We start from the raw sequence: 19,154 nt of genomic DNA, 5'->3' as shown, positions 1-19,154 counted from the left end.
CGCCCTCCCAACTCACTGATGTGGCCAAGGTGCAAGCCGAGTTTGCAGATGTGTTCTCGCTTTTGCCTGGTCGCACAGACCTCATTCAGCACCACATTGAGACCGAGCCAGCATGGTAGGTGCGCAGCCGGACATATCGGCTGCCTGAACACACAAAAAATTAATTCAGACTGAATTAGAGGCAATGCTAGATATGGGAGTAATAGAGGAATCCAACAGTGATTGGGTGAGCCCGATAGTTTTAGTGCCTATAACGGACAGCTCGGTCCGGTTTTGTGTGGATTATCGCAAGGTGAATGCTGTGTCGAAGTTCGACGCGTATCCAATGCCGCGGGTTGATGAATTGCTTGATCGGCTGGGTGCTGCTCGATTTTACTCGACACTGGATTTAACGAAGGGATATTGGCAGATCCCCTTATCACCAATATCCAAAGAAAAGACGGCCTTCACCACGCCGTTTGGATTACACCAATTCGTAACGCTTCCTTTCGGGTTGTTTGGGACTCCAGCCACCTTTCAGCGGCTCATGGACCGGATCCTCTGGCCGCATGCTGTGTATGCATATGCAGCATATGCATATGCAGCATCTGCGGGCGGTTCTGAGATTGCTGAGGGAGGCCGGGCTAACGGCCAACCCGAAAAAGTGTGCGGTGATAGAGGGGGAGGAACGGCCGGTGCTGTACATCAGTTGGAAGCTCTCAAAGAGGGAGACGATGTACAGCACCATTGAGAAGGAATGTCTGGCGATCAGATGGGCCATCCTCACCCTCTGCTATTATCTCCTGGGACGGGAGTTCACCCTCGGTTCGGACCATGTGCCCCTGCAGTGGCTCCACCGCATGAAGGATACCAACGCACGGATCACCCGTTGGTATCTAGCATTACAACCCTTCAAATTCAAGGTGGTCCACAGGCCGGGGGTACAGATGGCGGTAGCTGACTTCCTCTCCAGGAATGCGGTGGGGGGGGCGTGGTTCAGCGAGGTCTGCACCGGGAGAGAGAGGCAGGAGACGAGCGGTGCGTAAGTAGGTCAAGCGCAAATGATAAACACCTGTGTCTCATTTCAGTAATTAGTGTGGAGAGACCGGATAAAAGGGGCCACCTGGAGCACGTAAAGAGAGAGACTGACTGGGAACTCGAGCCACACAGGGAGACCGGTTGCGGGAGCCGGAATTGTATGCAGATTTATATTCTGAGTTATTTAATAAGTGATTGAAAGCGCAGTGGGCGCCACTTCTTTTGTTTGTGCCAGAGAACCTCAAATAAAGCCTGAGTCCCAGTCACGCCGACCCTGTCTTCTTCCTTCCACCTTCTTGAACCTTTTCACAGTCACTTCTCAGACGGACCTTATTGAATGGGTGGACAGAAGCTGCAGTAGAAATCACGCTATATGGGACTAGCCATGCACTCACCCCACACCACCAGATCGGCCGAGGCTTCATCAATGCCGCGGGAGTTACTGGCCATGCAGGTGTAGGATCCAACGTCAGACAGGTGAGCGGGGCTGATCAGAAGACTGCCAGACTCCAGCAAAGTGAAACGTGGCAACTGCACGGAGCCGCTTGCCAAAACCCGATCAGCTGTGCAAAGATGGAGGGATGGCAAAACACAAGGGAGAGAGAGAGAAATGAAAATGAAGATCAAACAGACAAGATGGTCCCCAGTTCATCAGAAGACCGTTGATTGGACACTTGATTTAGCTGACATCCTAAGCTTGCAAAGATACATTAATGTTCGTAAGTCAATGAGACACTGATGAACATCCTTCTTTGAGAAAGATGACTGATTGGAGATTGGTATCTAGCATTACAACCCTTCAAATTCAAGGTGGTCCACAGGCCGGGGGTACAGATGGCGGTAGCTGACTTCCTCTCCAGGAATGCGGTGGGGGGGGCGTGGTTCAGCGAGGTCTGCACCGGGAGAGAGAGGCAGGAGACGAGCGGGGCGTAAGTAGGTCAAGCGCAAATGATAAACACCTGTGTCTCATTTCAGTAATTAGTGTGGAGAGACCGGATAAAAGGGGCCACCTGGAGCACGTAAAGAGAGAGACTGACTGGGAACTCGAGCCACACAGGGCGACCGGTTGCGGGAGCCGGAATTGTATGCAGATTTATATTCTGAGTTATTTAATAAGTGATTGAAAGCGCAGTGGGCGCCACTTCTTTTGTTTGTGCCAGAGAACCTCAAATAAAGCCTGAGTCCCAGTCACGCCGACCCTGTCTTCTTCCTTCCACCTTCTTGAACCTTTTCACAGTCACTTCTCAGATGGACCTTATTGAATGGGTGGACAGAAGCTGCAGTAGAAATCACGCTATATGGGACTAGCCATGCACTCACCCCACACCACCAGATCGGCCGAGGCTTCATCAATGCCGCGGGAGTTACTGGCCATGCAGGTGTAGGATCCAACGTCAGACAGGTGAGCGGGGCTGATCAGAAGACTGCCAGACTCCAGCAAAGTGAAACGTGGCAACTGCACGGAGCCGCTTGCCAAAACCCGATCAGCTGTGCAAAGATGGAGGGATGGCAAAACACAAGGGAGAGAGAGAGAAATGAAAATGAAGATCAAACAGACAAGATGGTCCCCAGTTCATCAGAAGACCGTTGATTGGACACTTGATTTAGCTGACATCCTAAGCTTGCAAAGATACATTAATGTTCGTAAGTCCATGAGACACTGATGAACATCCTTCTTTGAGAGAGATGACTGATTGGAGACTGACCTTTCTGCCATGTGATTGCGGGCCGTGGGGCCCCTGAGGTCTCACAGTGTAAAATGATGGACATGCCATCAATCACAGCGCTGTCAGAAGGGCCGGCCGTGATGTTTGGGGCGATACCTGTGGCAGAGAAAGAGGCTGGTGAGATGCATATGCAGATATTCAAAAACCAAAACACGCACAAACACAGACAGTTGAGACTTTTTCATTGACTTTTATCATTGTGTTATTGAGCTAATAATGAGTCCACTTCAATTCCTAAACCTCACAGAAACTTTTTTGTATTTTTAAGTTGTCGTTTTGTTTGAGTTTCCTGAACACATTTACTATGTTTATTAAGTTATTTTAATTGAGGGAACTGTTGGCTGGTCCCTTAATGCTGGCGATTTCAGGATTTATTATCCTTGTAGACAGAAATTAAATTGGTACAGAATGATCTGGAATCACATTCTGGCACCGATTCAATCCAATTCATCCATATATGCTCCAGTCCAGTTTTAGCTTCACCTTGGACACAAAATGTCTCTGTTTAACAAGTGTAATCACTCATTAGAAAAACTTGAAAGTACATCACATTAAGCATTACGCTTTCCTCTAGTCAGGGGTGCTGTGTTTTTCTCTCACTGTGTTGCTCTGTGGGACGCTCTCTGTTCCAGTGAAATAACAAAATAAAAAACAACCAAATAGGCCCTATTTCTGAGAAACAGTCACTGATATGCAGCAGCAGTTTTTGCTTAGATTATTAAAAGCTGTAAACATGGATGGGTTTTCAATTTGATATATGTGTGTATTTTTCTTTGAATTTATTTTTGTTTGTTTTCCAGCAATATACACTACTGTTCAAAAGTTTGGAGGCAGTAATATTTTTTGTGGGTGTTTTTTGAAAGAGATTAATACTTTTCTTCAGTGAGGCTGCATTAAATTTATCAAAAGTGACAGTAAATACATTTATAATGTTACAAAAGATTTCAATTTTAAATAAATGCTGTTCTTTTGAACTTCCTATTCATCAAAGAATCCTGGAAAAAAAATGTATCATGGTTTTTCTACAAAAATATTAAGAAGCACAACCGTTTCTACATTGATAATAACAAGAAATGTTTCTTGAGTCCTTCTTTCTTAAAGTAAAAGCTGCTGATAAGTCACAGGCTTTATAAAATGACACATCAGACAGGAGATAAGGAAGAAGATGAATGTAGGGGAGAAGTGTAATAAATGAAGACAGAGTTATTGACAGGCCCAGATGGTGCTTTGACGTACTGGTGACAGCAAGGTACGTGTTCGTCTGGATCTCTCCCGCTAAGTTGCGAGCGAAGCACTGGAACATTCCGGTGTCGTCCGGGAGGAGCCCATTTATCTGCAGACTGCCGCCCACCAGGACTCTGTAACGAGGTGTCTTCGCGGGGCTTATGGGTACAGCATCCTTATACCACACTATATCTGGCTGAGGAACACCTGCAGGGGCATAGGAAGAGGAGTGTTATCTAACACATCCACACACACACACTCTCTCTCACACACACACACACACACGGCAGAGGCGCACAAACTCACCGCGAGCTTGGCATGGGATGTCTACCACCTTCTCCATCTCAGCAGTAATGTGTCTGTCGGGCTCCTTCACAAACTGGGGATGTTCTGCAAAGAGTTCAGTTGAGTCAGTCGTGAGAGTACTTAACCAGACTGATCTAAAACACTCAGAAACACTCAAATACTTCAGAAAGTATTCACCTTCATTATTGTTGCAGTATAAAATAAATCATTCAGGTTTTTTTTACATGGCTGTCAAAAAAAATCATTATAACATTCACATTCTTTAACAACCTACTGTATATATAGTGGAGTGTTTAATTATCTGATATGACAGATCACACTAGATGCATTAATAATGTGCAGAAGCATCAAACGCATTCAAACTGAGGAGGTAATTGTGCACTTTTGCACTTTTAATAATTAAGTTTTACATGAATATTGTTGATAAAATATTTTAAGAGCAGCAAAAAAAAGTTAAGTGAAGCAAATGTTTTATGCAGTAAATTACATTTTAAAATATATTTAAACAGAACTGATGATTTTGAGGCAATTTTTTTATGAAACATTAATTTGTCATCACATATTACAGTACATATTAATTTAAATATCCTCCTTATGTGAAAATGTCTTTCGCTTTTGCGATTTTGCTCTACTGTTCAAAAGTCTGGGGTCAGTAAGTTATTTATTTGTTTGTTTGTTTAAGTTTCATTCAGAAAGGATGCATTAAATTAATCAAAAGTGTCAGTAAAGACATTTATAATGTATTTCAATATATATTTCAAATACATGCTTTTTTACTTTTTATTCATCAAAGAATCCTAAAAAAAAAAAAATTAACACTGATAACATAAATAAATGTTTCTTTCTAATTAATTTCTGAAGGATCATGTGACACCGAAGACTGGAGTAATGATGCTGAAAATTCAGCTTTGTGACACATGAATAAATAATTTAAAAATATATTCAAACAGAAAGTAGTTATTATAAATGGTAATACAATTTCAGAATATTTGCGTTTTTTACTGTATTTCTGATCAAATAAATTCAGCCTTGGAGCGCATACAAGACTTCTTTCAAAAACTTCTTTCAAAAATCTTACCAACCCCAGACTATTTAATGGTTGTATATTTTACTTTAGGATTTGAACATGGGTTCCCTTGTATATTGAACTAAAACTTTTCTTATTCATTCTCATAAGAAACAGAGCAACAAATAGCAATAAAGAAAGATCAGCTCTTCTTAAAACCCAGGAGCTGTTTGAAGAACTTCAAGATGAAGTTTCTGTGAGGAAAACACCTGGACAAGTTTATAAAAAGACAGGCAAACTTGACGCATCGATTCGCTACAGGACGCCTTAGTTCACCCCCCCGGGAACGTGTGAGGCACTTTTTATTATGGATGGATGTGCTTTATTTCACTTCTTTTGGACTGATGAACTGCAACACCCGCTGACTGCCATTAAACAGCTTGGAAGATCAAAGTGACATTTCACCATCTTTACAGGAGGGCCAAAACTAAAATTTACCATAGTTTGATCTGATTTTGTGTACTGATTTCAATCTTTTATAATAAAAATGTTTACACACATGGATAACATTATACATTTATTCAGAAAAAAAATTTCCACGTTTTTTAAAATGTTTTAAAAAGTCACTTACGCCTTTTTGGCACCAATGTTTTATTCAATATTGTGTATAAAAACATGGGCGCATCGGCTGACAATATGAACAAAACATTACATTAATGAGTTTAAAAGAAATAACAATCCATTGTGATAAAATAAAATATTGCATAATCAAATTAGTTAATTGAATGTGATTAATTTGACTGAAATAGTAATCTCAGGCACATCACAGTTTGGTCAAATGGTTGATTGAAAAGCCTTTACAGATGCCTTCCCTAGTGAAAAATAAATATACAAAAATGTATTTGAAATACATTTATTTCATGCTATACTACAACATTATACATTTATTCAGAAAAAAAATTTCCACGTTTTTTAAAATGTTTTAAAAAGTCACTTACGCCTTTTTGGCACCAATGTTTTATTCAATATTGTGTATAAAAACATGGGCGCATCGGCTGACAATATGAACAAAACATTACATTAATGAGTTTAAAAGAAATAACAATCCATTGTGATAAAATAAAATATTGCATAATCAAATTAGTTAATTGAATGTGATTAATTTGACTGAAATAGTAATCTCAGGCACATCACAGTTTGGTCAAATGGTTGATTGAAAAGCCTTTACAGATGCCTTCCCTAGTGAAAAATAAATATACAAAAATGTATTTGAAATACATTTATTTCATGCTATACTACAAATACATTTACATATTATTCACATATCACTAAACTGGTATACTTAACGTATGCTAAACTGAAACAACTAATTTTGTACTTAATGCACTTTAATTGTAAGAAAGTAGTGCTGAAGTCTAACTAAAGATATACTAAAGTATATTTGATTGTGCTAAAGTGGAACTTTTGCAAGTATACTTCAGGTACACTTTAAATATCATGCATTTAAAGACTGATATTACTCGAAGATCATACAGTCCTCGTCAATAGTGACATTAAAGCACATTTAGGCTTAATATTGAGAAATGTGCACTGTGCACAAGTAGTACTCCAAATAAAGTTTAATTATAACGTCTATATCAGTAAGTATCGAGTGATATGTCAGTAAATAGACAATAAATAAAGTAAATAAAATGTCTAGTATGAATGTGTGTCATAAAGTAAGTTTCAGATGGAATTGTGAATTGTACATGAAATAGTAGCCTACTCTGACTGGCTGGCTTGTAAAGCTTGGTAGAAGTCCACATAAGACTGTGGGATACTGCCATTTGTGCAGAGTGAGTAAGTCTTTCATTTTCACAGCAATGATCCCAGGTGGACATCTGTATAACGTTTTACTCACTGCATTTCTTGTATCCTTTCCCCAGTCATATCCTTTGTCTATATCTGTGTACATTCTCTCTCTTGTAGCTAGCAGTAACTGAGAGCCTATATGATAACACATATAGTAAAATAAAAGTAATATATTTAAAATACATTTATTTCATACTAAGTATAGTTCAACTCTTCATAAAGTAAGTTTCAGATGGAATTGTGAATTGTACATGAAATAGTAGCCTACTCTGACTGGCTGAATTGTAAAGCTTGGTAGAAGTCCACATAAGACTGTGGGATACTGCCATTTGTGCAGAGTGAGTAAGTCTTTCATTTTCACAGCAATGATCCCAGGTGGACATCTGTATAACGTTTTACTCACTGCATTTCTTGTATCCTTTCCCCAGTCATATGTGGAATTCGGCTCCTTGTGTTTCAACTATGTTCTTGATCAAATCTTAAATGGTCTGATTCGGTCTGATACCCTACAGTATTCACGTTTTATGTTACAAAAAACATTATTTATGCATTTGTAACTGCAGGTTAAACGCATCCATGTCCACTCTGAGATACATAAACTGTGTAAATACATCTAAATGCTATTTCAGATGCAGATTCCAGAAATGTTTTCTTACGTTGGAATGAAAGACACTAAGTACTCGATGAAGTGCTTCTTATTCTTACCCAAAAATTCAAAATGGAAGAAAGAGTTAAAACTGAACACAATCTTGCTACTCACGCCGTGCATGAATATTTTTAATATATATTGATTTGCTTCTTTTCCATTTTGCATTTACTTGTACTTTTACTTTCAATACTTAAGTATGTTTAAGATTTAAAAAATACTTTTCATACTTAAGTACAATAAATATCACATACTTTAAGACTTTTACTTAAGTAATATTCTAAACGGTTACTTCAACTTCTACCAAAGTCATTTTCTGGTAAGATATCTGTACTTTTACTTGAGTATGGCTTTCAGGTACTTTATACACCACTGTACCATTTAAGCTAGCTACACCTCAGTGACAATGAATTCTGGATATTTCATTTTCTCCTTCATCATCCAGCTCTTTGTCACATAATAAGATAACTAATACATCTTTAGCAGTAAAAAGCTGGTTTCTTCTCATGGTTGACCTACCTGGCTTACATGTGGTGTCAGCCATTTTGACTAAAGTGCTATCCACAAATTTTACCCACAGTACATTTCTCAGTGCCAAAGGGGCGTAAGTGCAGTTACGCCCTTTTGGCACCAACTGGTTTAGTATGTTCAGTGTTAAGTCTTTTGGTTTCTAATGAATAACTCCAAAATTATTAAGAATTCACTTGTGTCCTTTTGGCAGTATGTATTGGCGCTATGTGTTGGTGCGCACCGACAACACAGCAGTGGTCTTTTATATATGTGGGGGCAGACATCCTGTCGAGGCAGGGGCCGAGGCCCAGGGAATAGATGCCTCATCCCGAGGGGTGAAGCAGACTTGGAGAGTGTTTGGCCAGGCTGAGGTGGACTTGTTTGAGTCCCTCTGGTTCTCTCTCGGACTCATCCAGCTCCACTGGGGCTGGATGCCATGGTACAGATGTGGCCGAGGCTTCGTCTGTACACCTTTCCCCCGATTGTTCTGCTCCCGGGAGTTCTGGAGAGAGTGCACTGGAACGACGTCAGTCGACTGCAAGACAGTGGCCCCGTTCTGGCCGGGCCGAGTATGGTTCTCGGACCTGATTTCTCTCCTCGACGGCGCTCCATGGGAGATTCCCGTCAGGAGAGATCTCCTTTCACAGGCGGAGGGCGTGCCCCCGCCTGGAGATTTGGAAGCTGTGGGTGTGGCCTCTGAGGAGGCACATCTCATAGCTTCTGGTCTCTCAACCGAGGTTGTTGAGACCATCCTCCATCCAGAGCTCCTTCTATGAGGAAACTGTACTTCTTGGTGTGGAGACCGCCAGCTCGACCCAGCTAACTGCCCGTTTGGTACAGTTCTGGAGTTCCTGCAGGCCTGTTTATCCACAGGGTTGACCCACACCACCCTAGAGGTCTTTGTGGTGGCCATTGCGGCCTACCACGCCCCCTCTCGATGGCCATTCAGTGGGAAGATACCCTCTTCTTACACATTTCCTCCGCGGTGCGCTGAGGCCGAGGCCTCCGGCCATTCTCGTTCCCGTAGCGTTTTGACGCAGCTCGAGTTCCTGAAGGGGAACGTCTCCAGGTTACGCATGTTACTCCAGTTGCATCTCAGGGCCATACTTCCGGCATCCCTACCAGCACTTGCTTCACTCCTAGAAGCTGACGCCGGTTTCACCGCACGTGCTTTTATGCTTCCTGGTCGCTACGTCACCCCGCCCATGACGTCTCGCCCATCCATTGGACTGATTACACATGTGATTCAGAGCGTGGTCACGCTGGAGGCGTTCCCGTAGCGTTTCGACACAGCGTCTCGTTCCCTTCGGGAAACCATGGTTACATGCGTAACCTGGAGACATTTGTGATTGACAGCATCAGAATTTGTTTACAGCTGCAAATGAGCTTGTTTACTATCTTTATCATGATTATTAGTGTGTTATTCCATAGAAAGTCTTTTCCTAATCAACATTCAATAAATAAAATTAAGCCCCAACCTGCGTTTCTTTCTGTCTAAATCCTGTTTTTGCTTTGAAACATGTGAAAATATTGAAGTAAATGGATTACCAAAAGCGTTTCACAGTGAATTTAAATGAAGAGCAAAGGGAAACTTTCTGTATTCTCTTGCTTATCAGATTTTACTTCTGAGGAAAAACACCTTAATAATCTCCCATGTGTCTTTTAAAACAGTATCACAAAAAATTTTGCAAAGCAAGAGATTTCAGTATATGATCCCATGAACATTTCACATCCAGATTTTTCCAAGCCCAAATCATGTGAGCTTTACTTCTAACATGAAATTTACAGCTCCACACTTTTACAGTATGTATACATTTTGCGTTCTTCTCAGTGGTTATCCAGCGAATGCCCACTCCATGACCCCACTGGAGCCATTTGGGAGCCTGTGAAACCTAGAACAAGAGAAACCATTTGAACTAGCAATCTCTGAGCAATAAAAGAGAGAGAGATAGGTAGAAAGCCAGAGTAAAGGTGGAGGTAGTGAAAGAAGGCAGACATAAAGATAATCTTAAAGCCCAGAGCACTTGTTCGTCTCTTTCTCACAGCCCTCTCTATTATGTGCTTAGTATATGTAATTGTCTGCACCCTCTCCTCCTGTAAGTGCACTGTAATACCTTCACTAATGTGCCGCGCTGCAGAACGGGGCCTGATCGAGAGACGCAGTCGACATGATTAAATGCCATGCAATCATTTGCCGGCTTCTGGAAACCTTTAGCTGTCCATTGATTCTCTGCCCTCAATCAGTGATCTCTCTTTTCTTCCGTCTTGGTCTTATTCCCCTTTATTTGCCTCCTTTTGCATACTTGGACCCCTGGATAAGAGTTACAGTATAGGCCATGGTCTCACAGAGGGACTTTATGGTCTGTCTCTCTTTTTCATAAATCTGTTTTTGTGGGGTCTATTAAAGAGAGGAGCTGTTTTTATGAGGGTGATTAATCACCCTGTCATTGTGGCACCGCAGGACCACAGCTATCATACAAAGCTCCATGAAGCTTCACCACACGCCACATACTCGCAATCTACTTCGCATTGAGTTGGGGAATATTTATTCTTGAAAAACTGAAGTCTGACCCAGTGTGTGCACTACATTAGGTGTCATGCACAGCCACTAGGGGGCGATGGAGTTGTTTACTTTTGAAAGCAAATTCACCTGTTGGATAGTGTGAAAAATCAATTTGCAAATAAATAAGATTGCCTGGCAGTTTGTGTAAATGCTTCAGAACATTGAGAAGTGGTGCTTATGTAGCAAATGTGTGTTCGAGTCCAGCTTACATCAGTTCAACCCTATTCTTTATCATTTCAGGTTTACTCTCCACTATTCGTATCAATAAAAGAGGAAAAAACACTAGCAACAGTTATTTTAATAATATTTCACAATAATACTTTTTACATGTAATCATGTAATTACATGTAATCTGAATTACGTAATCAGATAACAAATTAAGTAACTAGATTATATTACATTTTTAAATACTCGGAAAATAGCCTAACACTTACATACATTCAGAAAGTCTTCTAGTTTTGTAGACATTCACACAAAGGCCATATGGATATAATTTCACAGAAAATTGAGCATTTGAACACTGGATTTACAAAAATAAATAAATAAATAAATAAATTTTAAGAAGTATCAATGTGTCAAGATTTCAACATTGCATCATTTTCTTAGTTCTATGATTTAATTAATCATTAGCTTTTCATTAAATTCACAAACCCCTTGCAGTTCCTTCACAAATCCCAGCTTGGGAAACCTTAATGTAATGTAATGTTTAATGCACTTCATGTTGTTAATAACAATGAATGGAATATATTTTCTTTATCTTTGTAATTTTATATCATTATGGTACAATATTAGCTTATTAAATTCAATGTGATTAACGAGTTAAGTCAACAGTAATCTAAAAGTAATCAAAAAGTGTAACGTAGCGGATTACATTACTAGCTACAATTTTTGTCATGGAATTTGGAATCAGTAATGCACTACAAATTGAAAGTAATTAGCACCGTGTGTATATATATTAAAGTACATTTTTCAAATGTAACATTTTGTCGTGATTTAAAATACAATTATTTTGATGAGTTGACTAACTTATTGAAGCACCTGTAATGCCCTTGATTATAATTTTAACTGACATTTACGTAAGGAATAATTGACAACGGGCTGTTGAATTATTAGAAAAATAATGCACACCCGAGGTGGTGATGCGGCCACGACGCGAAGCGGAGTTATTACAGTTAACTATGTGAAGTGATATGGAACTGTAATATGGTCAAGAGAGCTGCCTGGAACTACGTTCGCCATGAATTTCCCTGAAAATAATTGCACACCTCAGAACGTTCGTCAGCCAATCAGATTCATGCATTCAACGGCCCCGTAATATATATATATATATATATACATACTGTATATATATATACATACTGTATATATATGTGTGTAACATCATTTTCATTTTACTTAATGCATTTTAATGTGAGAGGGATGATGAATCATTTAGCTGAACTTGAATATTGTAGAAGTCTGTCTAAATATTATATTTTTATATTTAAATATTTGTTTGAGATCAAACAATAATTGATGGACCTCCTGCAGTGCTGCCATAGACACCCGAGGGCAGGGTATCCTAAACTAGGGTGATGGAAAAAGCTAAATGAAAAGCTAATAAGCAATTAATAAATGGATGATTTTAAATTAAAAACAATTAAAAGTATGTAAATATTGTATTTGTTTACCTGTAAGTCATGTGACCATATCTGACATCATAGAACTGTGAACATGCCAACATGTTGTTAAATTGTTGACTTCAATTTAAAATTTAAGGGGGTACAAGTAAATATTTTAGGTAAGGGGTTCGGCTCACAAATACGTTTGGGAATCTTTGCCATAGGAGGTTGCAGACAGTCTTTTGAAGACTGGACATCACAAAACGTGTGTTGATTCTTTATTCAGAACTCACTTTCTACATTCAGGATGATGGGCTGACTGGTCTTGTTCTCTCCGTTCTTGTCGTTGACGGCCTGGGCGTAGTACCGGCCCGCGTCAGGGGCCACGGCGGACAGGATGACAAGGGTGTTGTCCAAAGTGAGGGCTCTACGACGTTGGAAAGAGAACAGTAGTCACAGAACTAGAAAACACAACTTGCAAGCGGCAAACACGTCAGTAAACAACTCAAACACACAGTAGCGCTGAGGAAAACTGTTTACGTCCAATAGGCTGGGATGGTAATGTTATTTGCATTGAAGACTCAAGTAGATAAGTGTTTTAGGATTGCTGGAGCTAAAATGCAGGTCATGCATGAGTGCGTGTGGTTAAATGAGAGTCGACACTTGGAGTGCAGCGAGATTAAAGCCTGTGTATCTGTCAGCACAGGCCTGATCAGCCCAGATTAAACTGACTCCAGCATAATTAGAGTGAGGGCTCTCACAGAGTCCAAACCAAACGCGCCGTGGAATATCAATGCAACAAACAAGCAGCAAACAAATCGTATGCTGTCAGGCCCTCTCACAATCATATAGGACCATTACTGCTGCTCAACAGACACAGAAAGCGAGACAGAATGAAGCTCGAAGCAGCGCCGCTGGAACCTCAGATGTTTATATAACCCCTGCCTCAATGCTCAGCGTCTCATTGGGGATTCCTCACATACTCCAGCTGAAAAAGTCAGTGCGCTGTGGAGGGGGAACACAATCCTAAGTGTCTAAAGCCCTCACGTCAGATGTGACATGCTGGACGATCAGCATGAATTATAGATCATCAAACATGCCAGCTGTTTTTGTCGAGCCACCTGCTGGCGGATGAGGTAAATCGATCTCAGGTGATTACTAAGACCTTTCTAACATGGACTGCGCACACATACGCACACACATGGGGCGGCGCGCACTCAGGCGCAAACTCTGTCAATCATCCAAGGTCATCAATAAAGGTCTTTTGTCCACTTTGTCTAATTGGCTCCCGTGTTGCCGGCTTCCTCTCTGGCCTTCAATCACATTTCGTCTAAAGTCAACAGGGGTTCTTATTATAACAGACTTTATCAATGAGAGATTCTGCAGTAAATACCTCTGTCGTGTTTCTGGAAGTTCCAGAGTAATTATACAACAGCATTGTACTCTATTTCTGTAAGGTATAATAGCTTATCTGTGAGAACGGGGGCCATTAAGATGACTCTAATCCACAAATGAAGAGAAGATTACATGCGGCTGCTGGGGGGGATCTTGCGCCCGTCTCTGAACCATGTGATCCCGGGCCGCGGAAAGCTGTGGATTTGTGGGGGGGAGATCAACGCCGCCTCCCCCTGGGACACCACCTGAGACCGTTCTCCCTCCACAAAGCCTTCCATGTCTGAGAAACAGAGAGCACAAATCAGGAAGAACAGGGAATGTGAGAGGACAAAACAAGAACAGGGACATTGTGACTCATTGTGACAGGAAACACAAAGTTCCAATCTTGTGATATGACTCTTTTGGCAACTAACACTTAAGGCTTCATTCTGTGTTATTTTCTTCTGTGTCTTGCACAAAGTTGAGTGTGCTTAAGTCTTTCAAAGTATAGGGGAGAGTGGGGTAAGATGAGCCAGTGGGTAAGTTGACCCACCCCCTGTCTCTTGCCAACTGTACACTTTTATTGTCATGTGACCATATATTTTGAAACCACCCATAATTTCTGCTAGACTGTGAAAAGAAGATACACACGGGAGGAGTGGAAGGCACCCGATAACTTTAAAAACTTTTTTTGGCTTGTCAAAGTAAAATTTTAGAATAACATATGGAATGGCTGTTACATCAAAGTAAATTTATCCAGGGCTAAAAATATTTGACGCATATAAGTGATTTAGCAATGTATAAAACCATGTAAATCATTTAGCTAAATATTAGCCTGAATTAGTAAGCAAGCTAGTTTATTTTTTTCAAAATGGCAGTTATGGGGCAAAGTGAGCCAAATGCTGTGGGGTAAATTGAGCCAGCATTTTATCTTACCCTACCATAAGGTGCTGAAGTTAAGTTAAATCTCTGACGTATAAACTGGTAGTTTAATGTGATAGTACACAGCTGATTTAGTTTATCATATATACATATTATTATTTGTAGTTTATTTGATAGGGACAGTGTACAAGTGCACCAAATCCATATCTGATAAGAACCAGAAGATGCTTTTCATCACATTATAATTAGATATATCTTCCACCTGTAGTCCCTAATGGCCTGTTCGACATTGCAGAAAAGCTACCATGCCAAGAATCTTTTGACTAAATTGTTTATTAGTTTCAGTGACATTTATTCCTTCATTCTAATTCTGTTTTTTATTTTAATTTTACTCAACAAACTCTCTGTTTAGTCTGTTTTTGGGAAGATTACAACTTTGGTGTTAAACATATTGTTTCAGAAATGCAAACAAGATTGCAATTTTCATTTGGTTGGTTTTATGTTGTTTACATTAGCTTTAAGAAAAGAAACAAGACTGTTTGAAAAAGGAAATTTGATTATTAAATTAGTTTTTTAAAATAGGTAAATTATCTTTCAAATTTAACATGGGTTTGAACCAGATTCAGTCAGATGGTCAGTTTACAACCAGATGGTTCATCTTACTCATTGACTCGGGTCAACTTACCCCCACCCTGGGGCAAACTGAGCCACAGGAACACTTTTTTATAAGAAGCCATATTTTTAGAACCCTACATTTAATTTAATTAATTTAATTTAATGATAGGAAACATCCTGAATTTACTTTAGATACTTTGATTGTACTTCTGTATCATTTTCCCTTACCTTGAGGACCACATAAGTAAAAAGTGGCTCATCTTACCCCACTCTCCCCTACTCCTTTGACCGTGAGTGTAGATAGACACGTACATGCCACTTTCTTTTCAAATTGTTAGATCCCTCGCATATGTACTGTTGTCCATGCAATCACAATTCTGAAAATAGTGTTAAGGTATATAGACAGCGGACTAAGCACATATACTGTACATCCGGCTTTATGTTCTAAGAACGTTTTGCTAAAGTTCACAATGAGTCATGAATTACTGAATGTTCTCTAAATTTTCAAAGAGTCCAGATTTTTCTTGGTTATATACAGAATACTGAACATTAAGGGAGCATTCCATTTAATTAGTTTGCTAACATTATGAGAATGTTACTATTGAATGTTCTAAAAGTTGTAACTTTTAAAAAACGTTTTACGAACATCCAGCTAAATTTTTTTTTAAAACATTCCACAAATTATGTAAACATAATATGTTTGTGCTAATGGTTTTAGAACATTATTAAAGACTACATTACTATTAACGTTACAGGAAGAACTTTTGTTCATAACTTTTAGAGAGCCTTGCCAGAAAGTTAGCCAAATAATGTTTGTTCTGTTAGCTGGGAACTTGGTTTGGCATGAGTCAAGTTTCTAGCATCAGCTTTTCTATATGCTAATTTGTCTGTGCTAAATTAACAAAGCAACAAAACTGCCAATCAAAATGTTTTAGAATCCATAAACCTAGGTATTCAATTTTGGTACATTAATCATCTCACACTGTTTGCACTAAAGCTGCCTCATATCATCATCCCTTATCTAAAGCTCTGATCACATTTACAATTATTGGACAAAATCCAATCATTAAATAGAATTATGTGGATTTCACAACTTGTTCAAGTTGGTCACACGGATTTGCTGACTTCTCTGAACCGTGCTTCATGTATTATTACACTATCGACAACAGACAATGACCTTTTTGCTCTATTAGCAAAAGTGTGATATCTTAAGCGACCACACTTAAAGCTTTAGGATTTCCTGTTTGTATTGTGTTAGGATATGATGTGACACTTACAGGCGACCTGGACTTGTGAACTCCTCTGCATCAGAGCTCCCACCCTGTTCCTGACGATGCATCTGTAGAAGCCTGCATGGGAGCGATCCAGTGACGGAATGACGTACCTGGTGAAAGAAAATCGGAATCCCATCAACCATTGTTTGCTACTTTTCATACTCACAGCATGGAAACTTGCAGCAAGCCCAAAGCACTGGCTATAACAAATGGCCTTTGATAAAAAAAAACTATTTATTGGTCCATAATTAATCAAACAGTCCTAGCTTCTACTCGAGTGCAGATCAGGTCGCAACACTCAGCCAGCTCAGGGTGTTCATGGGTAACCTGCTGAAGAAAGAACCCGTATCAACAATAGATAGGAGTCCTCAGGCAGCCCTGGTGCTGCGATCACAACAAAACACAGGAGTGGCCATTAACACTTCAGATAGAACAAAGGAGAGAAATATTTATGTGGATGTGGGCAGGCTTGGATTATGGATAGGGCCAGTGCCCTTGGGCCTCTAGCTAACAGGGCCCTACAAAACATCAGGTTGGATGACCTGAGACCATCAAAGGAAACTGACCACTAGAGCTGCATACAACGCAAGCTGACCGCTTGCTGACCACTGGGAGACCCGGCCCTCTTGTACAGTATGAATTAACTTCTGGGGGCCCCTCATATCAAGTGTGAACTAACCCCTTGAAATTAAATGAAAATTAACCTGATCTAGTTTTGCATGTTGCATTAAAATGCATGTTATTGATCTCCGCCCTCTTTCTAACAATGGACATAACCAAGTCTCCATCCTGCTTTTAATTGCGCTGCATATTCAACACAAAATAACCACTAGGAGCACATTTAATAACCTTTCAAAAACTTTCAAAATTCCAAGTTCCCAAATAGGGTTTGGAGATTTTTGTAAAATTTTTGTTGTTAGACTACTATTTATATAGTGTGGAGATCAAACTTAGAGAACAACCTACAATTTCTTAAATTTTGAGGACACTGCTTAGACCTATTTGAAGTTATCCTAACAGGAGTAAAAGCACAGTTTATAAGCATACTTCATGAGTTAAATATATTCTGAAGCACATTATAAAAACCTTAAATCACATATTTGAAAAAAAAGAACACTGATCAAAATTAGAGAACTCTTTCAGATACCCAGTTATTGGCATAATCCTGCACCTCATCCTAATTTCCTTAATTATTTGACAAAACCTATTTAACTAGCAGCCTAACTTTCCAGTCTTCACTGACTTTGCAAGATGGTGAGCTGTTCTAAACCCTCCGATAGCAGGTTGTCCAGATGAAGGCCAATAGCAGCCATAGCACGAGAAGTTGGTAGTTCCAGATCTGTGACTTCTAGAATATTGCATCTTTACATTGTCACTAACTCATTCAAGTCCCCCACAAAAAAGGTTGGCCGTCCATGAAAGACAAATGTATGAGAGGACAGGATAATGTGGAGAATCTCAATGGGGAATCGGTTCAACACTGCAGCTGGAATTGCAGTTCAGGGTAAGGATCTGTCTCTGCATATAGTGTCTCACTACAGTCACCGAACTGTTGAAGAGACTGGAAGAAGGGTGGACCAAGATCACACCAAAGCAGTGTGAGAGACTAGTGATGTCCTGCGGCTGGAGATGTGCTGAAAGTCATTCAATTCAAGGGCCTCTGTACTTCCTACTACTTTTTGACTGCTGTAACCTTCAGAAATTTTAGTTGTAATCTTTCTTCGTGCTGCAATCCTTGCTGTCCTTTCATTTTCATCACTGTGTTTTCCACAAAATATATATATTTTTTTGTTGTTGAAGTGCCTTGGTTATTTTGTGAAACACTGTTCTATTAGCATGTTATAGCCACAATATAAATTGTTAATTCTGATCTCCACTGTATATAATATATAGGATAATTCAACCGAAATTGAAATTCCTGTTATCTTTTGCTCCACATCATACCAGTCCAAACCTGTATGATATGTTATTTCTCCTTTGAAATACAAAAGAAGATATTTTGAACAAAAGTCACACAGGTTTGGAATGACACGAGGGTGAGTAAATGATGACAGAAATATCACATTAAGATGACTGCGACTGCACCATCATCAATGCAAAATGAGGGGTCTTGGATGTGGGTTATTCATGTGCTTTGAACGTCTGTGATTGTAGTCATGTATGCTATTGAAATAAAAACTAAAACTAGATTGACAACATGAAGTACACAAGTGTGTTTTTACACCTACGCGCACTGCTTCAGTCACGAGCCTGTGGCAAGACCTATTAGTTAAATGGAGTGATAAAGAGAGAGCTGAGCATATGGGCAGTGGTGCTTTTACTCAACCAGTCAATTCTGCCTCATTTTTACACCACCAGCTCTTTTTCCGATACTTTAGTTTTCCTGCATTACCAGTCACAGGTTTAGTACGACCTGCTGAAGAGGATTCAAGCTTTTTCTTTGATCGGTGGACGTAAGGAATACAAAGAAGAGAGCAAGTCTCCACTTGCTCAAAGAGGAAACTATGCAAACACACACACACACACACACACACACACACACATCAGTGTCTGAGACG

At 39.9% G+C, this 19,154-nt stretch overlaps 1 protein-coding gene across 1 annotated transcript in view; it reads right to left on the bottom strand.

Moving 5' to 3' along the window:
- Positions 1-16,702, bottom strand: part of LOC107588001 (protein sidekick-2-like) — a 73,772-nt gene extending 57,070 nt beyond the window's left edge. Inside the window, exons 1-7 of the mRNA XM_016275982.1 lie at positions 16,600-16,702; positions 13,979-14,126; positions 12,745-12,878; positions 4,275-4,358; positions 3,981-4,175; positions 2,724-2,840; positions 2,338-2,505 (exon numbers count right to left, since the gene is read on the bottom strand). Coding sequence (XP_016131468.1) covers positions 2,338-2,505; positions 2,724-2,840; positions 3,981-4,175; positions 4,275-4,358; positions 12,745-12,878; positions 13,979-14,126; positions 16,600-16,630 — 877 coding nt within the window. The 5' untranslated portion in view covers positions 16,631-16,702. The remainder of the gene's footprint in view (positions 1-2,337; positions 2,506-2,723; positions 2,841-3,980; positions 4,176-4,274; positions 4,359-12,744; positions 12,879-13,978; positions 14,127-16,599) is intronic.
- Between the last annotated feature and the right edge of the window lie 2,452 nt (positions 16,703-19,154).

This window comes from Sinocyclocheilus grahami, unplaced genomic scaffold (genome assembly GCF_001515645.1).
Source record: "Sinocyclocheilus grahami isolate Dianchi unplaced genomic scaffold, SAMN03320097.WGS_v1.1 scaffold97.1, whole genome shotgun sequence".
Classification (NCBI taxonomy): domain Eukaryota; kingdom Metazoa; phylum Chordata; class Actinopteri; order Cypriniformes; family Cyprinidae; genus Sinocyclocheilus; species Sinocyclocheilus grahami.
Note: the sequence above shows the minus strand (reverse complement) of the source record. Positions and strands in the feature narration are given on the sequence as shown.